Source organism: Amphiura filiformis, chromosome 17 (assembly GCF_039555335.1).
Source record: "Amphiura filiformis chromosome 17, Afil_fr2py, whole genome shotgun sequence".
Lineage (NCBI taxonomy): Eukaryota > Metazoa > Echinodermata > Ophiuroidea > Amphilepidida > Amphiuridae > Amphiura > Amphiura filiformis.
This window is the reverse complement of record NC_092644.1, coordinates 28,032,231-28,058,426: the sequence shown is the minus strand read 5'-3', so window position 1 is coordinate 28,058,426 and position 26,196 is coordinate 28,032,231. Positions and strand designations below refer to the sequence as shown.

At 37.2% G+C, this 26,196-nt stretch overlaps 1 protein-coding gene across 1 annotated transcript in view; it reads right to left on the bottom strand.

The window, feature by feature from the left end:
* LOC140137111 (MAM and LDL-receptor class A domain-containing protein 1-like) overlaps positions 1-17,614 on the bottom strand; it is a 32,687-nt gene extending 15,073 nt beyond the window's left edge. The window contains exons 1-15 of the mRNA XM_072158768.1: positions 17,515-17,614; positions 16,716-16,862; positions 16,238-16,503; positions 15,291-15,375; positions 14,394-14,540; positions 13,657-13,824; positions 11,645-11,776; positions 10,154-10,434; positions 9,670-9,754; positions 9,211-9,390; positions 8,762-8,869; positions 7,283-7,548; positions 5,099-5,186; positions 2,352-2,486; positions 422-681 (exon numbers count right to left, since the gene is read on the bottom strand). Coding sequence (XP_072014869.1) covers positions 422-681; positions 2,352-2,486; positions 5,099-5,186; positions 7,283-7,548; positions 8,762-8,869; positions 9,211-9,390; positions 9,670-9,754; positions 10,154-10,434; positions 11,645-11,776; positions 13,657-13,824; positions 14,394-14,540; positions 15,291-15,375; positions 16,238-16,503; positions 16,716-16,862; positions 17,515-17,614 — 2,448 coding nt within the window. The remainder of the gene's footprint in view (positions 1-421; positions 682-2,351; positions 2,487-5,098; positions 5,187-7,282; positions 7,549-8,761; positions 8,870-9,210; positions 9,391-9,669; positions 9,755-10,153; positions 10,435-11,644; positions 11,777-13,656; positions 13,825-14,393; positions 14,541-15,290; positions 15,376-16,237; positions 16,504-16,715; positions 16,863-17,514) is intronic.
* Between the last annotated feature and the right edge of the window lie 8,582 nt (positions 17,615-26,196).

Genomic DNA, 26,196 nt, shown 5'->3' with positions numbered 1-26,196 from the left:
GGTGGTCTAAAAGCGAAGATATGGCCAAAATATTACTTGATGACCCGACCTTCCGCGACTGGTTACCCACTGATAGGCATTCTGCGTTTGAGCCCGAACTAATAAAGAAACCAAGTAAAGTTTCTCTGTTCGCCAAGATGTTACTAATTCCACTGTATATAACATTGTTGCCATGACCGCCTTTATTCTTTTCTAAAAAGCAAAATTGCAATTGTATAATTTTTTATTGTTACAGCCGGTATTGGCAATCGTATTTCTGATCAAGTGACGGGTGTTGATGCGAAAAATGTCATTAAAATGCTACTCTTGTTGTGATTGCTTTTCAGGCATTTAAGGCTTGCATAAGACAACCAAAATAGACCTATTTTTTGATATGCTGCTTACAATGTAAAATTAGTTCACCATAAGCAGCCATACTTACTCTAAAATCATCATTAGCAGTAATTGAAATGTACCCATATCTCCACAGTGCACCCTGGTCACCACTCCTACTCCAGAGGGGTCCATCTGAAACGCCCCCCATAGAACGCCATATAGCTAAGGTGCCAGCGCCAGATCCACTCATGTAATACCAAAATTTCACACAGTTACCAGTCAAAGTTGGTTCATAGCTACCTGAATACAAGACAGCTCTGACACCTGCTGCATGGGGCGTTGTGGGATTGAGATACATCAAATAGCCTGCAAATGTAAGTAATGTGGGTGGTAATTTTGCCATATTGAAAGGTAGAGTTAGAACACAGAACCTCTATAGTTAGGAAAGATAGTTTTTGCTGGACTCCAATTTCACCCCTGCCACTAAACTATAGGGGAGGGGTGAAATTGGGGTCCGTGTGAACGTCCGCTGCAAGAATCAGTTATTGAAGTTGGTAGCTACAACGCCAAGCTTCTCCTTCGGGAGGAGGATACCCTAGCTATAGGGGTTCTCCCTCCTTGAAGTCAATTGGTTTTCGATATTCTGTTGGTACAAACAGGTGCATCGCAGTATTCTTCAAGAGGCAAAGTGAGGTGAAATAAACAAATATTACATGGTTTATGGGGGAAATAGGGCTATTTTCCCTCCGGGTTCGGCGTATAAACCCGTAGCAACCTCAGCGTAGCAAACACCTCAGGAAAATAGTTTGCCCTATTTTTCCTCTAACCATGTAATAATATTTGTATACCCCAAGTTGATTACCTTTGCCCTCTTATACCTTCTTGATGAACTACCTCAGTGACAATAGATTACCTACCATCTATACTGCTTGTCACTTCGAGATGGGTAGTGACGTCCAAAATGCGTCTTTGTATGGGAGAGAGCAGATAATATATCTTACCCTTCCCAGAATCCTTTGCAACATGTCGCATCACCTCACTACATCAGATGACACTATTATTACTTTGTACAGGTTTCCTTTGTGTTCATGTTGACTGAAAGTGTACTGACTAAACATGGGTCAATGTGTTTGTTTCTTGACGAAATGGAAGAAATGCATTGTGGGAAATGTAAGATATCTTCTTTGGGGAGAGAGCGTTGCGATTGTCATGATTATGCTACCTTTACACACGCTGTGATTCTAAGAACGGTGCACGCGTTTCAAGGCTGCGCAACCTAAAACATGCAGTGACGTGACGTCACTACCAATCTCGAGGTGACAAGCAGTACAGCTAAGGGGCTGTGCAATAATTATGAGCCCCCTGGGGTGTAAAATTTTCAAATGGCATGCCAAAAATCCCCCCTCTCGGCCTGCCCAAATTGCTCCCCCCGGTCTGGGCCTGCCAACAAATCATTGCCTCCCCTTTGCACATTTTTGGTTGCCCAATTTGCAAACTTGGTCTAGATATATGATGCAAGCGCAGCGAGCAGCACATTTTACACATTTTAACGTGTGTGTGGTATTTTCCTAAGCCTTTTTAGAGCGTGTTATGTAAAAGTTGCCCGGTAAATGTGTGCCAAAAATTCCTTCCCCCCCCCCCCCTGCCTGCCAAAAAAACCTTTAACCCCCCTCAAAAAATATTTAATCCTCCCCCAAGGGCTCATTATTACACAGCCCCTAACTGTTTTTGTCTAACTGGGGGTTTTTCCCCGGGAAGTAGGGGAGAGGCTAGCAGACAATATTAAACAAAGAGATACAGAAAGAGACAAAGATGCAGTAAAAAACAAACAGAGAGAGGCAGAGAGGCAGGGAGAGATTGAGAGGTGACATACATTAACAGAGAAAGAGAAAGAAACATACTGAGAAGGAAATACAGACAAAGATAACACGTGTCAAAGGGGAGAGGTGACATGATGAGAAAATAAAAACAAAGATCGACAGAAAGAGCAAGAAAGAGAGGAGAGATTGAGAAGATATACCTATTGTTCTTCTTACCAGTTGTTGTCTGTCTTGTCTTGTCACTTATTGGTCCTGTTGCTATGTCTTTACCCATACTTCTTTCCCAATCGAAATCATCAGTACGAGACTCTTGTGTAAAGTCACACATGTCATATTCGAAATCACATGTTCCTGTAGCAATGTGGAAAATTCAGCAAAAAGTAACTAATTTGCAGGACAGGCTGCTCCTAAAAGTAAACTGTCCTGCCTGAAAGTAACATGTCCATACATTAATGTCTAAGCTTGGTTTGGATGTATCCGTCCTCGGGTGCTGTCTCAGGATCTAGTTATCAGTGGCGTACCGAACAAAATTTCCAAGGTGGGCAAAATTGCAAAATCATCCAACTGACCCACTACCTAAATGACTTTACCGGAAAATATGCGAACGCACAAATCTGTAATTTTAATGCTGAAAGGGGCCAAAATAAGGACAATTGGGCTAAAACATGCCAAACGGAATATGAACATCACATATTTTAGTAAATTTTCTCCCGATATTTTGGCGGTCGGTACGCCACTACTAGTTGCACTGGCAAAATTTTGTGTTAGGGTTAGGGTAAGTGTAGGGTTAGGGTAAGTGTTAGGGTTAGGGTAAGGGTTTAGGGTTAGGATTTAATAACATTTTGCGCGCCATTATTGTTGCAAAAAAATTACGCGTCCCGAACGCTTAATTTTTTTCTGCAACCATAACGGGACGCAATATATCACTAACCGCATAGTCCGAGGCAAGGTTCATTATTGTTAGGGTCTTATGGTTAGGGTTTAGGGTTAGGGTTAGGGTAAGGTTTAGGGTTTAGGGTTAGGGTTTAGGGTTAGGGTTAGATTTTAGGGTTAGGGTTAGGTGGTTAGGGTTAGGATTAGGAGATTATATACGTATTTATTAGTACTAATATTAGGCATATCACCTCAAAAATAATCGCAGCAGAAACATGTTATTTAATGTTCCTACATTATTGAGCTTTATTAAAGCATCAAAATCAAAAACAGAATTGAAATCGGTCAATGCATTGTGACGTAGTGTCAATTTAAAGATGCTCGTAGATGGAATGAAATCCTGCCACAAATGGCTGTAATGACAAAATTGGCACATTTTAAGATTTTGAAGGTATATTTGGACGCTTGCTTGAAAAAGCAGCGTTAATTTAAATATCACATGTTAAATGCATATCTTTCCTGACTTCGTTACAGAAAACAAAATTAAAAAATCTATCAGTGAATAATTATAATAAATTAACCAAATATACTATTTTAGCAATTTCAGCCAATCTGCAGACAAATTAAATCTCAAAAATGACTAAGTTCAGCTAATTAATATGCAAAATTGATGACAATAGAAAACCGTACATGATATAAAGGTGCGGTTTTTTTGCACACATATGTATACAAAGTTCTTTCAATTGAAAAAAAAAATACACAAAAAGTAATTAATTATGCAAATTAGGTAATTACAGCTAATTATGTATTTATGATATTATTATGCAAATTAGGCATGAGTAATTTTAGGTTTTTTTTCAATATTTATTGAACGTCTGTTTATTCATCATAAATTTTTTAAGTATGATCCTGTTATGAGGTTGAATAAATGAACTGCAGTTAATTATTTAAAACAAAAAAAAAAAAAAAAAAGTTTGACATTTTGACGGTGTCTGGAATATAATTTTCATTTTACTGTAAACATGGTATGTGTCACCATTACTCAAAGCCAAGTCCGAAAAGTAAAAATTAAAATTCAGTTGCAATGAGACTTTAAATTAACATTTTGTCATCTGGATTAACATGGGAGGATAATCGGTAAAAGCAAAAGCCATTTTACTGTACCGCGTATACAAAAATAGTATGGCCTTGGACACACACAATGGCTTAGAGCTATTGTGGTTTGGAAAATTACTCCCTAAAAATATCATTGATTAATGTGTTGCTTCAACTAGTTTTAGGGAAGTGTTTCATTCGTTGTCGATGGAATTAATTTACATGCTAAGAAAGATTAGTATTTCAGCTAAATGGTGGTAGTTCCTTTACTTCAATAGGCCTATATTTACTGATTTATGAGCGATCTTCAAAATCCATAAAAACAGGCAGTAGCTCTTAAACAAAACAATTTTTTTTATTTAAGGACCCGATGTTAGCCTCGGAAAGGCTTCACACACCATATATTAAAAATTTAAACAATTTGGATAAATGAAGCATATGAAGAAATTCATTTATCGACATGGATGTTTTCTAAAATTGGCCAAATTTGAAGCGCGCCCTTTTCAATTCACTGTTATGCTTGCATGCACAGTGTAGCAGAATTATTGTGCAGCCACTGTGACATACCTACTAATATACTAATGTAAGGGTAAAGGTTAGGGTTAGTATTTAGGGTTAGGGTTAGGGTTAGGGTTAGGGTTTAGGGTTTAGGGTTAGGGTTTAGGTTTAGGGTTAGTGTTATGGTTAGGGTTTAGGGTTTAAGATTAGGGTTAGTGTTATGGTTAGGGTTAGGGTTAGAGTTTAGAGTTAGGGTTAGGGGGTTAGGGTTAGGATTAGGGGATTATATACGTATTTATTAGTACTAATATACTTAGTAATAGTATATTGTGTGTATGCACTTTATTCCGTATTTACTAAACTATGTGATGTTCATATTCCGTTTGGCATGTTTTAGCCCACAATTGTCCTTATTTTGGCCCCTTTCAGAATTAAAATTACAGATTTGTTCGTTCGCATAATTTCCGGTAAAGTCAAAACCCTGTTTTGAAACTTACTGAGATCCGCACATTCTCCCGGTGTGTACAGCACATCATCTATTGCCATATCACTGAGTTCACCACCGATAATGCCCTCAATTATGATCTGAAAAACAACAAAACACCTGGAATAAAGGTTTACGCAGTGTGGTTACAAATTCCCATTTTAGTCTTCTTTTGTCTTAGAGTGGTAAAAATTTAATTTTGGTTTTAAATGAAAGCTAAAACTAGGATTGGATTTGTTTTATTTTTTTATCAAAAAAGAAGAGCTGCAATAACATGAGAGTTTACTCAAAAGCAAGAGTGTACTGTTTCATTGCAGCCATAGATAGCCTGTAGATATCAATGTGCAACGGCACAACGACATGCTGAAATGGTTCCGGTGACACGTCAACTTTACCATATTGTTGTTGATAGTTTCTTAAAAGACGTTCTAATTGATATTCATACACTCTTTGATAGCGAGAACCAATCCAAACCATGCATTGATTGTGTCTAATTGCACTCCGCGTACTACGCGCAGTGCTTTCGCGCGCGTTCGCGTCTCGTAGGCTTGATTCATTTTTCGGGCGGGTTGATGCATTTATATTTGGTTCTATTTTCCAATATTTTGAGTGATAATTTTGTTATAAAAACAGCAAATATCACATGTTTTTTCTTTTCGTGTATGAAATAGGTTAATGAACTTGTATTACTTGTTGCTCGAGAATTAGACAAAATAATGCACTTGCGCTGATGTTGATGCGTCTAATGCACTCCCCCCTTCGGGGCTCGTGCATTAGACGCATCAACATCAGCGCGCGTGCATTATTTTGTCTAATTTCTCTTCCAACAAGTAACACACGTTCATTAACCTATAAGTAAGTAACAACATTTTGCTAATGTTGCTGAATATACAAACTAACAGAACTGGCTTTTAAAAAGACAACGCCATTCATTAATAAGCTTGTCATTAATTTTTATCCACAACTCAAAACAGGAAAGGATAAAGATTTCCTCCATGGTTTTAATTTAATATGTACACAGCCCTTCAACATTGGGTCCCTTATGTACTTGCAACCAACTATCACCCACGCTGTGCCACTCTCCAGCCCTGGTCTCCAGCTCTATGTACATCTTTTGAACACCTGACTGATATCAAGGATGGATGTATAATACTACTGGCTACTAATAGAACTTTGACCACTGGGGACGGGTTGATTTCATTGCTATATTGTTCATAGAAAAAACTTTTGGCCATGTGTGAATTGAAAAGAAAGTATCACATTTTCGTCAAAATGTAACCAATCTGAATGTGTCAGATGTCTATCTGGACTGAAAACGAGTCATTCGCCAGATTTCGTTGATTACAGCAAATTTCATCCATGAACAAAAACATATCCAATACATTTCATATCTACCTAAATTCTTCAAGTAAAATAAACAGCTACCTCTCTATTTCTGAAAATAGCACACCTTGAAGGTCTTCACAAGAAAGTCATATATATGCAAAATGAAGGAAATTCCTATTGCCAACTTGGTAAAATATATACTCGTAGCCCAATCTCGTACATCATAGCACCCAGTTTTGCTTTGTGGTGTCGAAATATTGAAATTAAACATTGGTTCTTTCAAATATGAGAAGAAAAAAACCCAAATCTAGTACAAACAGTCATTATATTTATAAAGATATAGCAAACTTTCCATGGTAGAGATTGGGCCTAAGACAAATTACACCTAAATTAAGTGTAAATTCAGGGTTAAACCTCTATAACTGCAACACCACATTGAAATATCTGCAATGAAACAATGCAAGTTGTGTTTTTGAATAAATCTCCCTAAATTAAAAAAAAAAATCATGTTTGATCATATGTGGTATGAGGATATAATTGCTCAAATATCATGTACATTTCACAGTTAAATAAGTTAAATTAATATCAGTTTTCAAAAATTCAATTTGTAATTGCCCGATTTCTCAAAATAGCAATGAAGTATGACTATCAAGTAACCTTTACGAAATCACTCATATCTTGAAAACTATTTACGCTACAAACACAATTATGGTTATTGTGTAAACCTGCAAAAATATAGCTTGTTCATATATTGTAAATATATGACATTTCAGTTTTTACTGCGAGAGCATAATAAACAAAGTATGTATCTATACACTACATGTATAGCTTTAATAAACTATAGATTCAGTGATTCAGAAAAATATAGAACCTGAAACTTGGTATTGATATTGGTAAGAGTCTTCCTAGTAAGAATCCACATATCATCCCTGGCGATGTCATTCTTCCAAAACAAAGTCTCAGTTCCCTGCAAATCTGACCAGTAGATATTGAGAGTACCCATACTGGAACCATACATATGATACCACACTTCAAAGCAGTTACCTCCTGGATCGGTGGGTGGAAGTTGGACAGAGAGGAGGCGGGAGACTTCGCCTGGTGTGCGAGGAAGTGATGCTTCAGTGTACATGTAGTAACCTATTAAATAGGAACACGTCTCGTTAATGTCAGGCACAGTCCATTATTTCAAAATACAAGTTTTGGTTTCTCTTTTGTTCAGAAACCAAAAATCAAGGGATTAAAAGTAGAGCAGATCTGGTCTGCAATCATAACACTATTATGCTGGGAGGACACATTATAGGGTACATAACCATGAGTAATAGCCTATTACTAGTTTATGCAATTGAATCAGATAAGTCTATCGTAGGTGGCATACTTTCATGTCACCATATAATTACACCCAGAGTTCTAGGCCTAGAAATCATGCGCGTATATTGAGGGTGGGGGGTTGGGTTGGGCTTTGTTTGTTTGTATGAAACATAAACGATGCATGGAGATGATTTGATTATGAATTAGTTTATTATTCCCGGTAAACACAACCCATACCTCTTACCTAGGCTCCCCTCTCCCCCACCTATATAACCTCCTCTTCCCTAAGTGTCTTCTTCTCCCCCCCCCTCGCCTCCCCCTACATTTGATATCTCATCTATCATAAGCTCTCCTCCCCCTTCCCTTTTCACTTCCAATGCTCTCTCCCATCTGTTTGTCTTTCTCCCCCCACAGACACACACATCCCCCCGGAAAAAGCACTTAGGGCACATTTTTAATTAAAGTGGACTACGGGAGCGTGTTCTACGCAAAATTTCAGTCTAGAAACCTTATCAAACATAAAGTGAACACTATTTCCCATCCGCGCGTGAATGAGAGCCCGACTAACAGGGTACATATGCAATTTGAGGATATAGAGAGTCACGGTGGACTGCGATAAATTACACCAGACTGATCTTCTATTAGAGTTTTATCTTTACGGAATCTCCACCGTGTTCAAATCCCACCGAAATCCCACCGGACCTTGCGTCAATTGTTAGTTCCACCAAAAGATAAGACTCTAATAGAAGATCAGTTTGGTGTAATTGATCGCATCCCTTGCGGTGAGTGTGATAAAGTCTACGTGTAGAAAACAAAAGGACATTGGATGAGAGACTTAAAGAGAATACTGCCAAACCAGCGAGTAACACCTCAGCTATTGCAGAAGACAACAGATATACAGGGCACAGTCCTAACCTGGGAGGTGTCACTGTTATCTGTAGAGAAGACAAGTTTGTTTAGCGCAAAGTGAGGGAGGCTATTTGCATAAAGAAGAGACGGGGCCGTGAACAATCAAGACTTTATGATTCTCTATTGGAGATACCTAGGACATCACCAACGTCCAGATTGGATAGAGGATCAACTAGTAAACATTCAGCTACCACCCACTGATGACGGAGAAGGGCTTCTCCGAAATACCGTAAAACCCCGTCTACAAGCATATATAGTGTTTTTTATAAAAGCTTAATTAATTCGAAGCAAGCGTTAATATACCAATACAATAGATCGGTCTTAAAATAATACTTGTTTGTATATGCTTGGATCCGTAATTTATTTGCTCAAACTCCATAATGGCGACTGGATTAATGTAGCTTTCATCAGAAGCACACTATATGCTTGTAGACGGGGTTTTACGGTATATGAATAAAAAAAACGTGAGTGTTGAAGACTTGTTTTAAACTTTCACGCATGTATACTACAAACACGTATAATAGTATTCATTCCTAATTTAGAAAAGGTGTGGCAAATTTCTGGCAAAATGAAATTGCTAACCATCTTGCGAGGTGTGATCCCAGCCAGGTCCTGTCCCATCCCAGTCAGGTCCTGCAGAACCTCTGTTCCTAGTCCAATCAAAATCATCATTTATATCCTGTTCCCACAAGCACAGAACACTTTCAAAGTCACAGGTACAGTTGTCCTTGTAAGTATCTGGATCTGCTTCAACGGGTAAGGCTAAGGCAGAAACAAGACAAAATGTGTGATAAAATTATTGGCCTATTTAACCATGATCTATTGTGTTTAATATTATTACTAATTCAATGAGATACATTATAAGCAGTGGTATTATATCAAGTTTAAGTTGTATTCGTTAAAACGTCCGACTACACTTACACCCTATCCTTCCATCTCCATATAAATCTGAATGTATTACCCCTATACCCTTATCCTAACCCTTATCCTAACCCTAAAATTGACCATAAACCATAATTAAAAGTGTCTAGGCCAACATACTTTCACAATATAATTCCTCAAGGAAAATGTCATCTACAGCGACGTCACTTGTGTAAGATCTTCCAATTACACCCTCGATATAGATCTGTAAAACAACAAACACAGCCAAACTTACGAAAATGACCTCAATATGATATATTGAAACAAAGGTCATAAGTCGTTACCCAAATCAGTTGCAATATAACAAATTCATACTTTACATTGCCAAACTGTGAGGGTAAGATTGTGGAGGGAAGGAGAGAGGATGATAAAAAAAAAGTGAGTGAGGAGGAATGGGGGAAGGAGGGTGAAAGGCGGTGTTATTTCATGCCAAGCAGAAGATGCTACCAAACTTTAGAATGTCAAATTTAATTTTGACAGTCAAAAGATAATTAATTGATCATTATGTAAACCGATATATACAACTCCTCTTGTAAACAAATCAGTTGGTAAGAACTGAGTTTACTTTGATCTATTTTTTGTTATTTTAAGTTTAATTATTGACCTGGAAGTGTTGTGTCTCTGGGAGTCCAATCTGGGCAAATTTCCAATCCGTGCCATTAACACTCTGTTGTCCCGACAAAGACCATCTAAGAGTTCTAATGGTGTATTCAACATCTCCTGGAACGTTCATCACATATACAGATAAATCACCAGTATCATTACCCCACATATGATACCAGAAGGAGAAACACTGGTTAGAGGTAGGGGTGATCACAGGAGATGATAGACGTGCTTTTTCACCAAAGACTCTGGGATCACTGGATTCTGTGTACATGTAGTACCCTGTAAAATAGGGAAGAGAGATATAATTAATCACAGATCACATATTATAACTCGAGGGGCACTCAAGAAATATCTAACACACAAGGAATAGTGAAATGAGACGATTGTGTCATATGTATAGCCCAGCATATGTTTGAAGGGAGATTGAGGGGGGAAGGAGGAAGCACAAAATCTTCAACTATATACAATACAAACATAGTATTATTTCCCACTTTGCCTGCATACAGGGTGTCCCTGAAAGAACTGTATTTTGTTGGGGGGGAGGGGGGTATTAATGCTCAAACCAAACATAAATAAATAATTGATGTGATTGGTGACTAAATCGGCTACCACATACTTTTTTAATTTTGACAATAACAACACCGTTAAGAATTTTACAAAACTCCCTCATTTTCAAACCTTACCATGGATTCAAATATCAATTAATGATATTATATTAGGAGGGCCAATAATACTACGCATAAGGCGTTTATTGTCATTGCTTGATATTTGACTCCGTGGAACGGATGGAAACTGTGGTAGTTTCGTAAAATTCTTATACATGTATATCAAGAACAAATTGTCAAAAAAATATGTGATAACTAGTTTATGCGTCAACTACCGTAAAACCCCGTCTACAAGCATATAGTGTGCTTCTGATGAAAGCTACATTAATCCAGTCGCCATTATGGAGTTTGAGCAAATAAATTACGGATTCAAGCATATACAAACAAGTATTATTTTAAGACCGATCAATTGTATTGGTATATTAACGCTTGCTTCGAATTTATGAAGCTTTTATAAAAAAAAACACCACTATATATGCTTGTAGGCGGGGTTTTACGGTATATCGACTTCTTAGTTCTGGTTGGTTCGGGCATTGAAATACCCAAAGATTGAAGTTTCCGACGATACGGTTCTTTCGGGAGCTTTCAGGGACACCCTGTACCTTTAAATGTGTCAAAAACAAATTTCGCACACTGAGACGGCTGGTTGCCGAAAACATAAGTATAAATACTAAATCAAGCAAGAGCTTATCAGTCAATGCCTGTTTGCATTCTAAATGCGGCGATGACGCATGGTGTCCAATCTTACTGACTCACTCATGCAAGAATATAACACAAGACTTATTATTTATTTATTATTTATTTGCAACTATATGCTAGAGATGTTAGATTATTCCCCGGAATTTTGCTTCTACATTTACCAATAATGTACAGTCAATACCTACCGGATCCCGTTGTGTGATCACCAGAAGGACCTGTGTATAAACTGGCTGTACTGCCAGTAAAACGTGTCCAGTCAAAGTCATCATCCTGCGGTTGTAGCCAGGTACACATATCATCTTCAAAATCACATTCACCTGAGAACACAAGTTTCAATCAAACAGAAGATAGGTTTTCAGAAGAGATAAATCAGAGCTGGAGTGAGATGTGATCATTGGTTGAGATATGATCAGTGGTGATGCCAGAGAGCATTTGCCCCAAACTAGTGCTTTCCCTCCCAACCCCAACCCCCATTGCCATACAACCCATTCCCCACCCCATCAGAACAAAAAAATCATTGAAAAGTCAACTTTTTGAGGCAACAATTACAAATCTTTATTTGCTTGTTTGTTTGTTGTTGTTGTTTTTTAATTTTGACCAACTTCTTCAATAATATTTCTAATTTGGGCCAAACTCAGGATTTTTAAGGATTTGTTTTTGTTTTGTTTTTGTTTTTTGCCAAATTGAGCATTTTCAACAATGACAATTTTTGGTGAAAATTGTCAAAGTTGTCGTTCTAAGGAAACAATCTATTGGATCGCATTTCTGATAAACAAGAGATTAATTTCAATCTAGTCAACCAGATTATTCCAACATACATTGGAGCAACCAACATTGCGGTCAGTATTACTGGCCTTCAGCTGGTTTGTGATGTTAAACACCTTCAATCCCGATGACGTCACCTTATGACGGCATTTGGCGAGGTAGAATTCTGATTGTTCTGTCCCAGGCGTGTGAGAGATTATTAAGGATTCCTACACCACGGTTGAGGGACGGTTGTTCTACTCACACCCAGGTGGCTTCTTTTACTTTTACTCCCCGTGCTTCGTGGTCGAGGACTTTGATGTCCTCGAGGTCCACCTGGTGTTTGCTGGCTTATAACTGGGTGTAAAGAGCACATTCCGCGGGACCCGAACTAGAGCGTTGATGATGTTGAAGCCTTTTCTTGAATGGTTTGGATGTTTCTCCTATGTAAGTGTCCGTAAAGATAAAACTTTCAGCGCACTGTATACCGTTATATGCGTGTCTTTGGGGTGGACTAAGGTCTGGCGGATGGTGTTGGCTGGTTTTAAATGGATTGTAATGTTGTACTCTCTGAATATACGCTTCAGTTTCTCCGATAAATTACCGTGGTAAGAAATCGTAGTCCTTGCAGTTCTACCAGAATTTTTTTTGGAATGTTTAGTGGGCTCTTTATTGTCTTTACCACTAAAGGTGAGGGCTTTATCAATGGTTTTTGAAACCACAATGATGGCCTAATCTCTTGTTTACCATGCATTCCCAGATGAGCTAAATAACATGGACATGATGGAAAGATGTATACTGAACATAACTCTACGGGATAGCGTCAAGAGCAGTGACATAAGAAGCAAAACAGAAGTCAAAAACATCATGGAAATAATTGAAGAGAAATGGAGATGGCCAGGACACGTGGCAAGAAACAAGAACAAAAGGGGGACAAAATCGAGTGGCAACCAAGAACTGGAAAGCAAAGAGGAAGGCAAAGACGAAAATGACAAGTTGCAAAAGACAGGCAAAAATGGAAGATTCTTGACGAGGGCTTCATACAACAAAGGATAAAATGGGTGAGGTGAGGGTGAGGTATGTTGCATTACCTAACTGTTAATTCACATCATCAATAGCAATATCACTGCATCGCATTCAGTGATGGTTTCAAAGAAACCCCAATATGGTATGGGCTATGGGTATGTTTTAGCTTATCAGATGGAGGGCACTATCCACCCCTATAATTCACATCATCCATTGCTTTATCACTGGCATCACCTCCAATGGTTGCTTCAAAGACAAGCTGGTATGGTGTGGTAGGATGTATGTATGTTATATCTTACCGGGTGGATCACACTTTCCAGCTCTATAATTCACATCATCCATTGCTTTATCACTGGCATCACCTCCAATGGTTGCTTCAAAGACAAGCTGGTATGGTGTGGTAGGATGTATGTATGTTATATCTTACCGGGTGGATCACACTTTCCAGCTCTATAATTCACATCATCAATAGCTATATCACTGGTATCTCCTCCAATGGTGGCTTCAAAGACAAGTTGGTATGGTGTAGTACTGTGGACAGTTACAAAGCCAGTAAACCATGTGTCACCTTGGTTACCAGTCCGGCTCCACAGATCTGTAGATTGATCATTAAGCTTCAAAAAGAATATTGCATTAATTGACCAATTTGACAGTAATTCATATTTTTAATATGAGTCTTGCTGTACTATCACTAACTGTTTAGATTAATTCCTATCACCAACCGGTCAAGGATTGAAATAATATTTGAATTGGTTAATTTAAGAGAGAAAGTACCATTGGGTCCCAGTGGCCTAAAAACTTGACATAATAAATGCCTCATACCTTTACACGCAATGAGCCTGTATCAGCACCATACATATGATATCCAAAAACCCAGCAAACGTCAGGCACACCAGGATCAGGGACAAATGATGGTGCTAAGATCCTGGCTTTATTACCTATAGTTTGTCCAGTAGCTTCCGTGTAAATATACTTTCCTGGGGGGAAAGACAACATGGTATCATGTACTGATCCATATCAATCAGAAAGACGTCTCAAGTAATATTCAAAGTATTTCAAAGTTTGTTGTAAATCACTTTCTAATATATATAATATACTTTATTATCTAAAGTTCATTGAGATATGATATTGCATCATGATTATTTCATTATCTATGTTTCTTACCATAATCAGTTCCGTATGAGACATCGACTGTAGGTCCTGTGTTATTTGTAGGTGTGGCACCACTTAATACTGTCCACTCAAAGTCATCAGTATCATCTTGTATATAGCCACACAATGTACTATCCTGGAACTCACATGACTGGGTTCCTGGAAAAAGTAATTTAGTCAAAGAAAGTGTCCAGAAAAGTAGTTCAGCAACAACATGAATGTGTTATCCCAGCAAACACCAAATATTCTACAGAAAACTGTATCACAGGTAAAGGGTATAAAACGTTTTAATAACATTCAGAAAATATTTTTGAAAACTTTATTCTAACATAATGTTTTAAGTGTTGACAAAATGTTTGTAAATATACACTAAGCCAAACAAGAAACTTAATTACTTAAAATCCTGTGCATCAAAATGAACCAAAATTACACACAGGATTACGTCAATACTCTACTCTAAACACATGTCAGTAACCAAGCAGTTGTCCAACTGACACAACAGCAAAATACACTGGCATGGAACAACTTCCTGGACCACATTCACAGCCCAATATATGGCCAGATGTTACCATTTTGTTGCATTTTCAGTGCAACTCAAAAGATGACACCAGATAGTAGAGAGAATAATAACAAATTAAAATAAAAACATGGGGTCTCTGTGATAAGTACAGATTAATTATATTTTTACAATTCTCTGTAGCCCTTTCCAACAAAATTAATGTGCTTTAATTTACTTAGATGCTCCCACAGAAGTATTAATTGTTGGCCCGTGGATAGCATCAAGGTCAAAGGTCAGTTTTTAGTTTAAAAAAAATGTTTTCCGTCTATTTGTCATCGAGATAGACATGTGTCAATATGATCCCACTAAATTTTCACCATGTAAAAGAAATTTTGCCACTTAATATTCACCTTCACAGTTCCCATAGTAAATGCTCAAATCATCCAAAGCAATGTCACCAAGGTAACTGTCCCCAACAACTCCTTCATACGATACCTGCGAAAAGATAGATATCAAAGACAACAAATTTAACTGCTTGATGATTATCAAATAAAATTGATGTTGACGCATCGTGGCTTGCATCTCTGGCTCCTCGGGGCCATCCCAGATGTCGGGATTGTCGGGTTCACCGTGTCGCTGATGCCGGACCACTCAATCATTCTTGAAATATCCAACAGATGTTTCAAGGAAGGAGGAGGATCCGTGCGGCGGGCGTGCCGTGGGGCTCTGTACTCGCGCGTAAGTTTTTCAATATCTGTGTCTCCTACGTTCCTGGGTGAGAATGTCGGCGGTGCTCTTCAAGTCCTCACATGGTGTCCCTGGACTTCAAGAGCTTGATTAAAACACCATCAGCTAGTTGTGCAGGGACTGTCTAGCTACGATGTACATGATAGGACTCACGCGCAAGAAGGAGAAGAAAGATTTTTAGCGTCAATATTCACAAACTCATGGGTATACCAACAAATTTAGACAATTTTGATAACTTCTTTTGTATTTGTTCTTTTCAAATTCCTGATAAAGTTTTAATTTTCCATGTAGAATGTTTGTATTTTAAATTAGGACTTAAAAGATTTTCACTCTTAACAACATGAATGAAAGGATGTAAAGGTGAAATACTGTTCACCATAACGGTTCCTCGGGTACCACTGGAATTGCCAATATCTTATGTAATTTCTTCAATGCTTCAATGATTCCAATATTTCTGACATTCCAACCCTCCATTATAACATTTCTTCCTCCATCTCTCTTTGTAGTTTCCAGCAATGACATCCACCTCTTCATCTCCGAGTTCAACAGCAACAAGTTCTTTTTTGGTTTGGTTTGGTTTGCAAAAAGCAACATTTTGCTCAATAATTACCTGGAAATCATCATTTGGTAGATGTAATATCTGGCCTCTATACCAGCGATCTTTCCTGGTTCCAATTCTCTGCCACACAGGGGTACCAAGTTGTCCTGCAATCTTAATGTACACATTCAGAGTGCCTATGCCGTCACCATACATGTGGTACCAGAAATCAATACACATCGTAGGATAGGAGAAGGGCACATTGGCCGACTCAATACGAGCGTCATCTCCTTTGTAACGTGGTGAGGATGCCTCGGTGTAGATATAATAACCCTGATCTGTATCACAAGGATGGGTAAAAAGAGCATGAAGGTTTCATTTTTAATGTTAACTCAGATTTACGATAGAGCAAAATGGTGTAAAGGTGATCAAAGATGCAAAGTAAACCGAAGATAATTGACTTAAAAGTCAAATAAGTATGCCATACATAGCAAATAAATTATGTTACTTAACAAATAAATTCTATTACGCCAATGGCATACATACTCACCTGTTCCTAAGGTATGATCCTTTGAAGGGCCTGTGTCAGTGGACCCAGTACCACCTGCATTCCTGGTCCAGTCAAACCAGTCATCCTTTGCTTGGATGTAATTGCAGATATCATTCTGCTCAAAGTCACAGTCCCATTGGGTTGTGGCTACGAATTGAAATTAGACAAATGCAAAAGCGAAGGATTGTTTGACTAAAAGTATGATGCAATATAACTTCGAAATTTGCCAAGGTAGATTTTAGATCTAGAATTCAATTTTTTTAAATAAGAAGTCTTGCTTAAAAATAGTAAATTTTGGCGATACATCTGATTTAATCTATTTTATGAATACAGTTGAATTTGAAAACATTGTTCGATATTAATGAAACAAACGTATACACTTAATTTAAGAGTGAAAGAGTGATCTCAGGGATCACTCACCAAAATGGAGAAAATTTAATTCTTTCAACAACAACAGATCTGGAAGTAGCATGTGCTTCAATTCCATTTTGAAAGTACGTATTTTATTGTCTGAAAGAAAAGTTGACTGCATTTCTTTTCCTGTAAATGTGTCATATTTTACTTTTTTTTGCTTCAGGTCACTTCAAAAGAGTAGATGGATTCTAATACGGGAACACGTAATATGTGGAAACACATAAAATCAATACAGAAAGTATCCATTGGGAAAATTATAATCAAAACAAATAAAAGTAAAAAATTTGGGCACCGAAGTAATTGTATAGAAAAGTTTATAGTTACCAATAATTCCCGCAACACCTTTTTATACCAGAAAAAATATACCTTTATTATGAGTACATACGTGGTGGAACAGATATCACCACCTCGCCTGTTCCCGAGTGTGCACCTGCTTCCGGTAGAGGCAAACAAAACAAGAAAAGAAGTTCCAAAATAGTCAGCATTGTAATTCCAAAATATCTTATATCCCTTGAAAATAGTAGGACTTGTTTTTGATTCAGCATAAATTGTTCAAATCAATTAATATTGTATACTACGTGATAATTCAATATTATGGTTAACCTGTAATTGTTGTCCCTGTATACGTAGTATGGCTTTGTGCATTTGACTTTGTACGTTGACCTGAGGTCGATAATTTTATCAACTCACACAACAAATCTATAGCCCGTGAAACTACTCCAGTACCTACCAAAACATGCAACTGTAAAAAACGCACAGACTATCCATTACCAGGGAATTGACTCTATTATCTGTCATTTATAAAGCTACCGTTACCACCAACCATGACTCGCCAATATACATTAGTGTGATATGACCATAAGTAGCTATCAAAAAACCCTCATACTGGTTGCGACTGCTTAGTGTGATATGACCATAAGTAGGAATGTCATCAAAAACCCTATGCTGGTTGCAACTGCTTCAATAGTGTGATCACTGCTTGGTATGACATGACCATAAGCCTTACGTGGATAGTGCCGTAAAGCACTATCGAAGCAGAAAAAGCTGTGAAAAGGTCCAAAATCGCCCATTTTTTTACCTACAATATTTTCTCTTGAAAGTCGCCTCCCATGCCCCCTAAAGGAAAACCCTGGGGAGAGGGCAATGGGAGTGCCCTGAAGTGGGAGTGGGGTATTATAGGAGGGGATTAAGTTTGAGAGAGTCAAGATATATGGAGAGGAGAGGAGGGGAGAATATGGAGAAGGCAGGGAGGGTAAAAGGAAGGGAAGGGAGAGGGTTGAGAAGGAGGTGAAACAAAGAAAGAATTGGTGTTTCATTACCTCCATGCATATCTCTCCTTCACTTTACCCATCTTGTATTAATATTGCTCAAAACGATATTTAGTTGTGTTTTACCTGAATTAACCAGTTTGTTAGAGCCGGTGTTATTATTTATTGATGCTATTATTTATTGATTAATTTCAGCATTATAATTGATATTAATTCAAGCATTATTATCATTGGTATTGATTATTAATCCTACTATCACCATTGTCATTACTATTATTATCAGTATTTTATTATTATTGAAATTATTATTTCCTTTATTTTTTTCAGTATTATTATATTTATTTTATATTTATTTACATAAAATTACAAATATTTTTAAAATTTTAGAGGCCAATATCATTAATTCGTGTTATTTTCATTATACCCATGATAATCACCATGGCGCCGTCGTATCTATGGTAAAGTAAATTAAAATAAAAATCCTGACGAAATGTATTGCGGTAAATATCAGGAAACGACATGACACACACACACTCATGGTTGTCGAACAATAGTTGTCATTGGTAACGTGTAACTTACGATAAAAATAACAATTGTAAACAATAGTCGTAAAACCAATTTGAAGCCTACGAGCATGACGAGCATTTTAATTTGTAAATCTTTTGTAAAATCAGAGGCTTATTCTGTCGCACAGGCAGATTACATGTAACCATGGTAACCATGGATTATGGGCTATTCCAGTTGAAATCCATACACCCCCTATGAAAGACATGACCTTAATCTCTCACGCAGGGGGTGTAGATTTCAAATGGAATCACCCGTTCAGGTAACACCGTTTGAAATTCACATTCCCTGTGTAGAAGATTAGGATCATGTCTTCCATAGGGGGTGTATGGATTTCAAACAGAATAGCGGGTTTTCCTTGTCGGTTGCTTCTGTTTATTGCTTTATACCATGAATGTTTAGTGATTTTGTCAGTGGGTCTTCTGGTTAATGTTCTTTGTATCTTTGTACATCCAAGGAAACTAAAATCCAAATCGGGTTGTTAGGATAGTGTGACGAGTCTTATCCTACCTTCTATACAGATGGTTTCTACGTGCAATATACATTATAATGAAATTCTCTTGTACATCATTACAGGTGTACTTATATCTGCTCTGAGTTTTAACAACATTGCAAATGGTAAGTAAAAAAAAGCGCGGTGATTTATAGTGCGCTACGCACAGGCACAACGCCTAGACGTTGATCCACAAGCCTCAGCACACTTTACAGTGTAAACCCCACATCCATACACCATTAAACAACAAATCAGGGACTTTGCTGCTTCAAGAGCGCACATCCTATACATTCCACAAATAACGAGACAAATAAGCAGTGCGTTCCTTGTCCAGGGGAATTTCAGGCTAACTCAATTTTTCCACGAGAGCGTACTAGGCACCGCCAGGTTCGAACCCGCAACCTCTCGCACCACAGTCGAACGCCTTATCGATTGAGCTAACTTGACCATTCATTAATTTTGATGCATACAATGGTTAAAGCCATATAATGTGCGGTCTTTTCAGATGAATTTACAGACAAATTGGGCAATTGACGCGATTCCAAATACAGCGCGCCACCTACGATCACGCCTGGCTGATCAACTTCGCGCAGAGCATCATGGGTAAAAGTCGACATCCATGACGCGTCGACGATGAACCATCGACCCTGGAAACGTAACGAGTGTTGCTATCGATTACTCAAATTTGTTTATTTACGTTGATGATGATCAGCTGTTAATTCAACCCTCCGACGATTTTTTCCAATTCTGCCTCCTTTTTAAAGTTAATTTCGACAGTCATGGTTTAGGCCTACCGGTATAGGCCTACCTCTGTGAATGTTCAGAGTGTTAGGCCTATTCCCACACAAGATAATGGGCATCAATTAAACCCTTATTTTCAAACTTTTCCGAACCCGATCCGAGGCGCTTGGGAAAATACTTTAGGCTCTCATTTACAAGAAAAGAAAACACTGAAAAATCAGTGATTGGGGATAGGCCTACTTAGACCCTCATGAATATATCCTTAAAAAACAATTTTAAACCTTGTTTGTTTTAAGTAAAGGAGGCCAAATTCTCAATTTTAGAATAACGAAATATTCAATACCGGTACATATTTTAACAGCATGGACAGCGTAAAGCATTTTTTTTTAATACGATTAAAACGTTTTCGAATTTCAAATGTACTTTATTCCTATTCAACCATCTACGGTTAAAACTCGATGTCAAAAATGTTGATGTTTCTGATCGACCATCTAGGCCTATAAACCCGATGTCAAAATGTCAATTTTCGAGTTTGGGTAGGCCTATAATAGAAAATGCTTTTTTATTTCTTGTTTGGATAACTTTTCCCATAAATTATACCATGCGTGATACATGATTAAGACAAAAGCTTTTGGTTTTCATAAATGTTTTGAACGCTTGTCTTATTTTTATTTTTATTATTTTTTTCCTAACCTAGGCCTATAGATGTTTTACATTTATAACCTTTTTACAAACTTGAATAGATATGAATTAATTGTTTTGAAGCATTTTTCGTGTGACGTTTTGAAACGCTCTTTGTAGCATGATGTATAGGCCTACTGTATGATCACGGAAGGTGGTAAATTTAGAAGCCATTTCCTTCTATAGCCTATAGCCATAAACAAAACACTTTGGCCCCAATGTATATTCGGGAGAAAATATATCAGATATACTTGTACTATACAAATAAACCTGTTAATTTTTAAAATAAACTCTTGTGGTGCAATTCTGTCAACAAAATTACATAGGCTTATGAACCGGGGCCTATAATGGCCTCCAAACTACATTGTTAAGCTACATTGTTAAGTTATCTTGTTTTGTCCCTTATTGTACAGTATATTCTTCACCGTAAATTGGTGTATATGTGTGTGTGTGTGGGGGTGTCCTGGTTCGCCCTTCAGTCTCAAATGAAGCAGGCCTAAACAATGCGTTCACCCCTCCAATAAAGTCCATCCCCAGATTTGACCTCTTTACTTTGTAGGTCGAGTCCTTGATCCATGGGCCTGATCCATTATTTAATATGCAAGAAATGTCGACCCTCCTAATTTAAACCTTTCCAATTTGGCCAAAGTCCACAATGCCGTAAAGGTTGGGCTACACTACAGTTCAGTTCTTTTCACAGTGTTGACTTATAATTTCATGAGAAAGAAAAAGAAAATGGGAAAGATTTTAATCTTTCCCATTTTCTTTTTCTTTTTAAAAAACATGTATAGGCCTAGGCGTTTAAAATTGCCCAATTGAATATTTAGTCGAAACAGTTTTTGATTTTTCAATGTTGTGCCGACCGATATTATATGACTAAAAAGAAACTCATTCCAACCAACGTGTGCTATTTTAATTGGGAGTAGGCCTAGGCCTACATTAAGAGTAAATTTCCTTGGGATATGAAAAGGGAAATATGAAATAAAGATGGTATGACATGTAAGAAAGCGGAAGTAAAAATAAAATATGAAAAAGAAACATGAATTAATATTAAAATCGGGCATGACAATTGTCAAATTTAAACCTTAATTGTGACACGATCTGGTTCATGGGGGGCAAAAGAGGCATTTTTGAAAATTGTGTTACTGTGAAAACACCAAAGGTCTAGCATACTTGGTTCTAAAGTTATGGAGTTTTTCATGCATATTTTCTTGATGGGCCTATGTCGTAAAATAATGATCTTTTAAATTCATGTACTCTTTTGCATGCAGTTTGAAACTTTCTTCATCTTTATTATAATGCTAGAACTCTATGAGGTATTGTTGAACTTGCATTAAAGTCTAAAATTGAAATATTAACAAAAAAATAAATGTTATTTTTAGGGCCTATGCGGTAGGCTATGCCTACAAAGTGTTTTTATTGTGATCGTAATTTTTTAAATGTTTGATAGTAATACAATTAAAAATACAAATTTAGGCTAAAAATATAATAAGGACAAATCAAACAATTACAATAATAACAAAAACGGCAAACCAATGTGATGCATGTTTATAAGTAATGAGACATTAAGAATCTTTTAAAATTTACTTGAATTTCTTTGCGGTAGGCCTATCCCGCGCGGCGGGCCGCTGTAAGCGCCTTCGTGCAAAAAAAAACCCATTTTTAGAAAATGTAGGCCGATTACAAAAATGCAACACCTATAGTATGGATGTTGGTGTTATATTATTATCGTATTGAACAAACAATAAATTCAGAAAGAATTAAAACAATTTATTCTAATAACCAAAATAAAACCTATGCGTTTTCCATTTAAAAAAAGGACAGGCCTAGGCCTACTTCGCATTGACTAGGCTCGCGCGTATCGGGCTGAAAAGCATCGCAAAGTTTATAACAAAAAAGGAAACACCTAGTATCAACGTCAAGTTTGCGGGATTTAGAAAAGGACATCTGTGAATATCAAACTGCAATATTTCACTTCAACACAGAAAATCTCAAAAAATTTCAAAAAGTACTATAAAACATTGTGTTTTTAGAGTAATAATCACAATGGTCAGCTATGGTTGATGAAAAACTGTCGACCCCAAGCCAATTTTCACTGCCGTCGTTGGTGGCGCGCTGTATTTGGAATCGCGAGAATTCTTGGTCAAGCTCGAACACTCGGAAAGCTAGTCATTAGGCGGAGGCGCCCTATTTAGTGTTAGCTTTGGATATTTATTTCTTTTTTTTCCACCCGACTTACCCGGGTGAAAAATCAATAAAATAATTAAATGTCCAAAGCTAACGTTAAATAGGGCGCCTCTGCCTAGGGAGTGGCTCCGCGATAAACACACGCGCGCGTAGCGCGGTACAGCAAAAAAGTATGCAGCGCCTTACATTGCGTACACGCTATAGTACGCTACAGCGTGGATGAAATGAAGTTTACCTGAAATCGCCGAATAGGCGACAAACTACCCTTACTTAGTCTTCATTTTATAATGATAGATTTCTCTCTATCGGAAAAATAGTTTATGTACACCAATCCGAGAAGCGTTTACTGTATTTGGTCCTCTATTAACGGCAACACAGATGTACCAAAGCGGGAGATTTAATTCGTAATTCCATGGTCATGATTGTGTATAGAATATAGATTGATTCGACTTCTATGGACCATTTAGAAAAAAAATAGCCACCATGTCCCTCGCGAAAATCCCGGCATTTTTCGCTAGAGGCCAAAATCCAAAATGGCCGCCGCCACCATTTTGAAAATTTAAGTTTTGAACCAGAGCACCTAAAATCATGCACAAAGACACTTTTTCGGATATGTCGAGTACAAGGATTCCGATTCTGACATTAGTTTGACATTACGGCATCATTTTCACCCAGAAATCCAAGATGGTGGCCGGCACCATCTTGAAAAATTAGTTTTGAACAAGAGGACCTAAAATCGTGTACAAAGACACTTTTTTGGATAAGTCGACCACAAGGATTTCAAATTTGACATTACTTTGACATTACGAACTCATATTTACCCAGAAATCCAAGATGGTGGCCGCCGTCGCCATCTTGAAAAAAAAACAAGTTTTGAACCAGATTACCTAAAATCGTGTCCAAACACTTTTTCCGGTAAGTCGACCCCAAGATATCCGAATATGACATTAATTTGACATTATAACATGATTTTTGCCCAGAAATCCAAGATGGCCCCTATTTGGTAGAGCGTAAATTTTTGAATGAGAGCAGAAGCATAAGTGGGTCATTTCCGCCTTATCTGGGGTTCATCAACTTACTGAGTAATGCCAACGAACAATTTCTATGAGTGTATAAACAGAGGTAAGTTTTCATCTTGTTACAAGGAATTCAAAGTAATTTTATTATCAATAGATCCACATAGAGGAATACGACATCTATCGTGAACCAATCTGCATTCTGTAGCCTGCAAAAACCGACGATTAGGAAAAAATTCTAAAAGCAGCGTGACTAGATATTTGCGTTAATTTCACGATACGTTTAAAACGCATTGAAAACACCAAATTGCAGTCATAAAATATGTAATATTAGTAAATCACCCAAGCGAATGGTAACGTATGTGGAAAAGAACTGCAATAATTATAACAAACTATGTGCCCAAAGAGTTGTCTTTGGCATGTCGCTTTTTTGAAATATCACCAAAAATATCAAATTTTGGAAAAACGCCCCAAAATTTAAAACAAACACGAACCTTCCAAAATAAATATATATTAGCACTGCGCGGCCCAGTCACTACCTGCTGCTGTGATTTGGGGTAACTCGTTGCTTCCCTTCTCCAGATACCTGTACTTCAAGTTCGCCCATACCCCACGCCTTAATTGTGAGATAATATATATAAACTCAAAAATCAAATTTTAAAACTTAATAGCAAAAAAGGACCCCGGTTTGTCTGGCAAATTTTGATGCCCGATTGGTCTTAACAACCCAAAATTTGTTGCCAATGTGACTCTTGAATGAAGATTTAAAAGTTACACCTAACCCATTGAAAACGTTACCTTTCTTGCTTGAGTGTCTGTTAATCACTGGTCATCCTTGACAAAACAGTATAGCATAGTAAGTTTTTTCCAGTTACAGGTTTTCCAATCACTCAAAGTAAGTTTTTTCCAGTTACAGGTTTTCCAATCACTTAAATAAATTTATAATTGGAAAACTGACTCTGCCTGCTGTGTCAATTGCTTTGCAAATTCCATGCATGTGTTTATTTATGGCATAGCAAGCTCTATTTGTAGATATTGGTAATTGGTGATGAGGATTCAAAATATTATTCACGCGTGGAATCTAATTGTGACAAAGAATCTACTCTCGTCACAACTAACAATCATATCACGTCAGTGGCGTAGCGTTATTAGTCGTGCTGTGCAGGGGGTTACTCTAACGCGCATAACGTCACTTAAAAATAAAAACGGGGATTTTTTTATATATTATAGAGAACACTATCTAGGAATGACATTTATACATGTAATTTTTAATTAAATTGCTTGGCTCGAGAGAAATGGCGATTTTGATTTGGTGCATAACTTTAGCAAAATTTCATGCAAAAAAATGCATGTTTCATCAGGCTATAAACTGAAATATATATATAATTAAGATATAGATGATGTAATGCACAATTTACGAACCCTAGAGGAACCCTAACATGGTGATGAAGTGTAAGTATCATGAGCAGGATCACTTTGGAGTTATAGATTTTCAACTAGAAATACATAATTTTGGTTTTATGCCACAAATGCTAAAATCGACAAAATTAATCAATTTTCATCTAGAAACACTAGGACATATAATCAAAGAATTAGAACGATGCATGGACCAAATTTAGAATGATTTCTCAAACATTCATCGCCGCAGGTCGGGTGGGTTTAGACAAAAACACCCTTAAACACAGAGCATTTTTATCGCAAAATTGTAGAATTATGGTTGAAATGTAAAATATTAAAGCCTACATATAATATGAAATAAAGAATCTCGGTCAAGAAGTCATTTGGAAAATACATTCATTATTTAAAAATACTGTGGCAAGACATTATATTTTAAAGATTGGGTAAAAAATCATTTTATAACAATATCTTCTTTGTATATTGAAGACGTGTCACTAAAGTTATTGAATGATTTTCAGTACTTAAATAAACAAACCAGGTGGAGTGATGTTGGTCTTTCTTACATTGTATTCTCTCATTCAAAAAACTTGGAGAGTTTTGCAAAATTTAAATGAAAATAGTTCAGTGTCTAAAATATGAGTTCAATAAGAAAATATTCATCCAAACTCATCTAGACTCGTTCGTAACATTATGACAAACCAATTTGTCAAGCTTTCTAG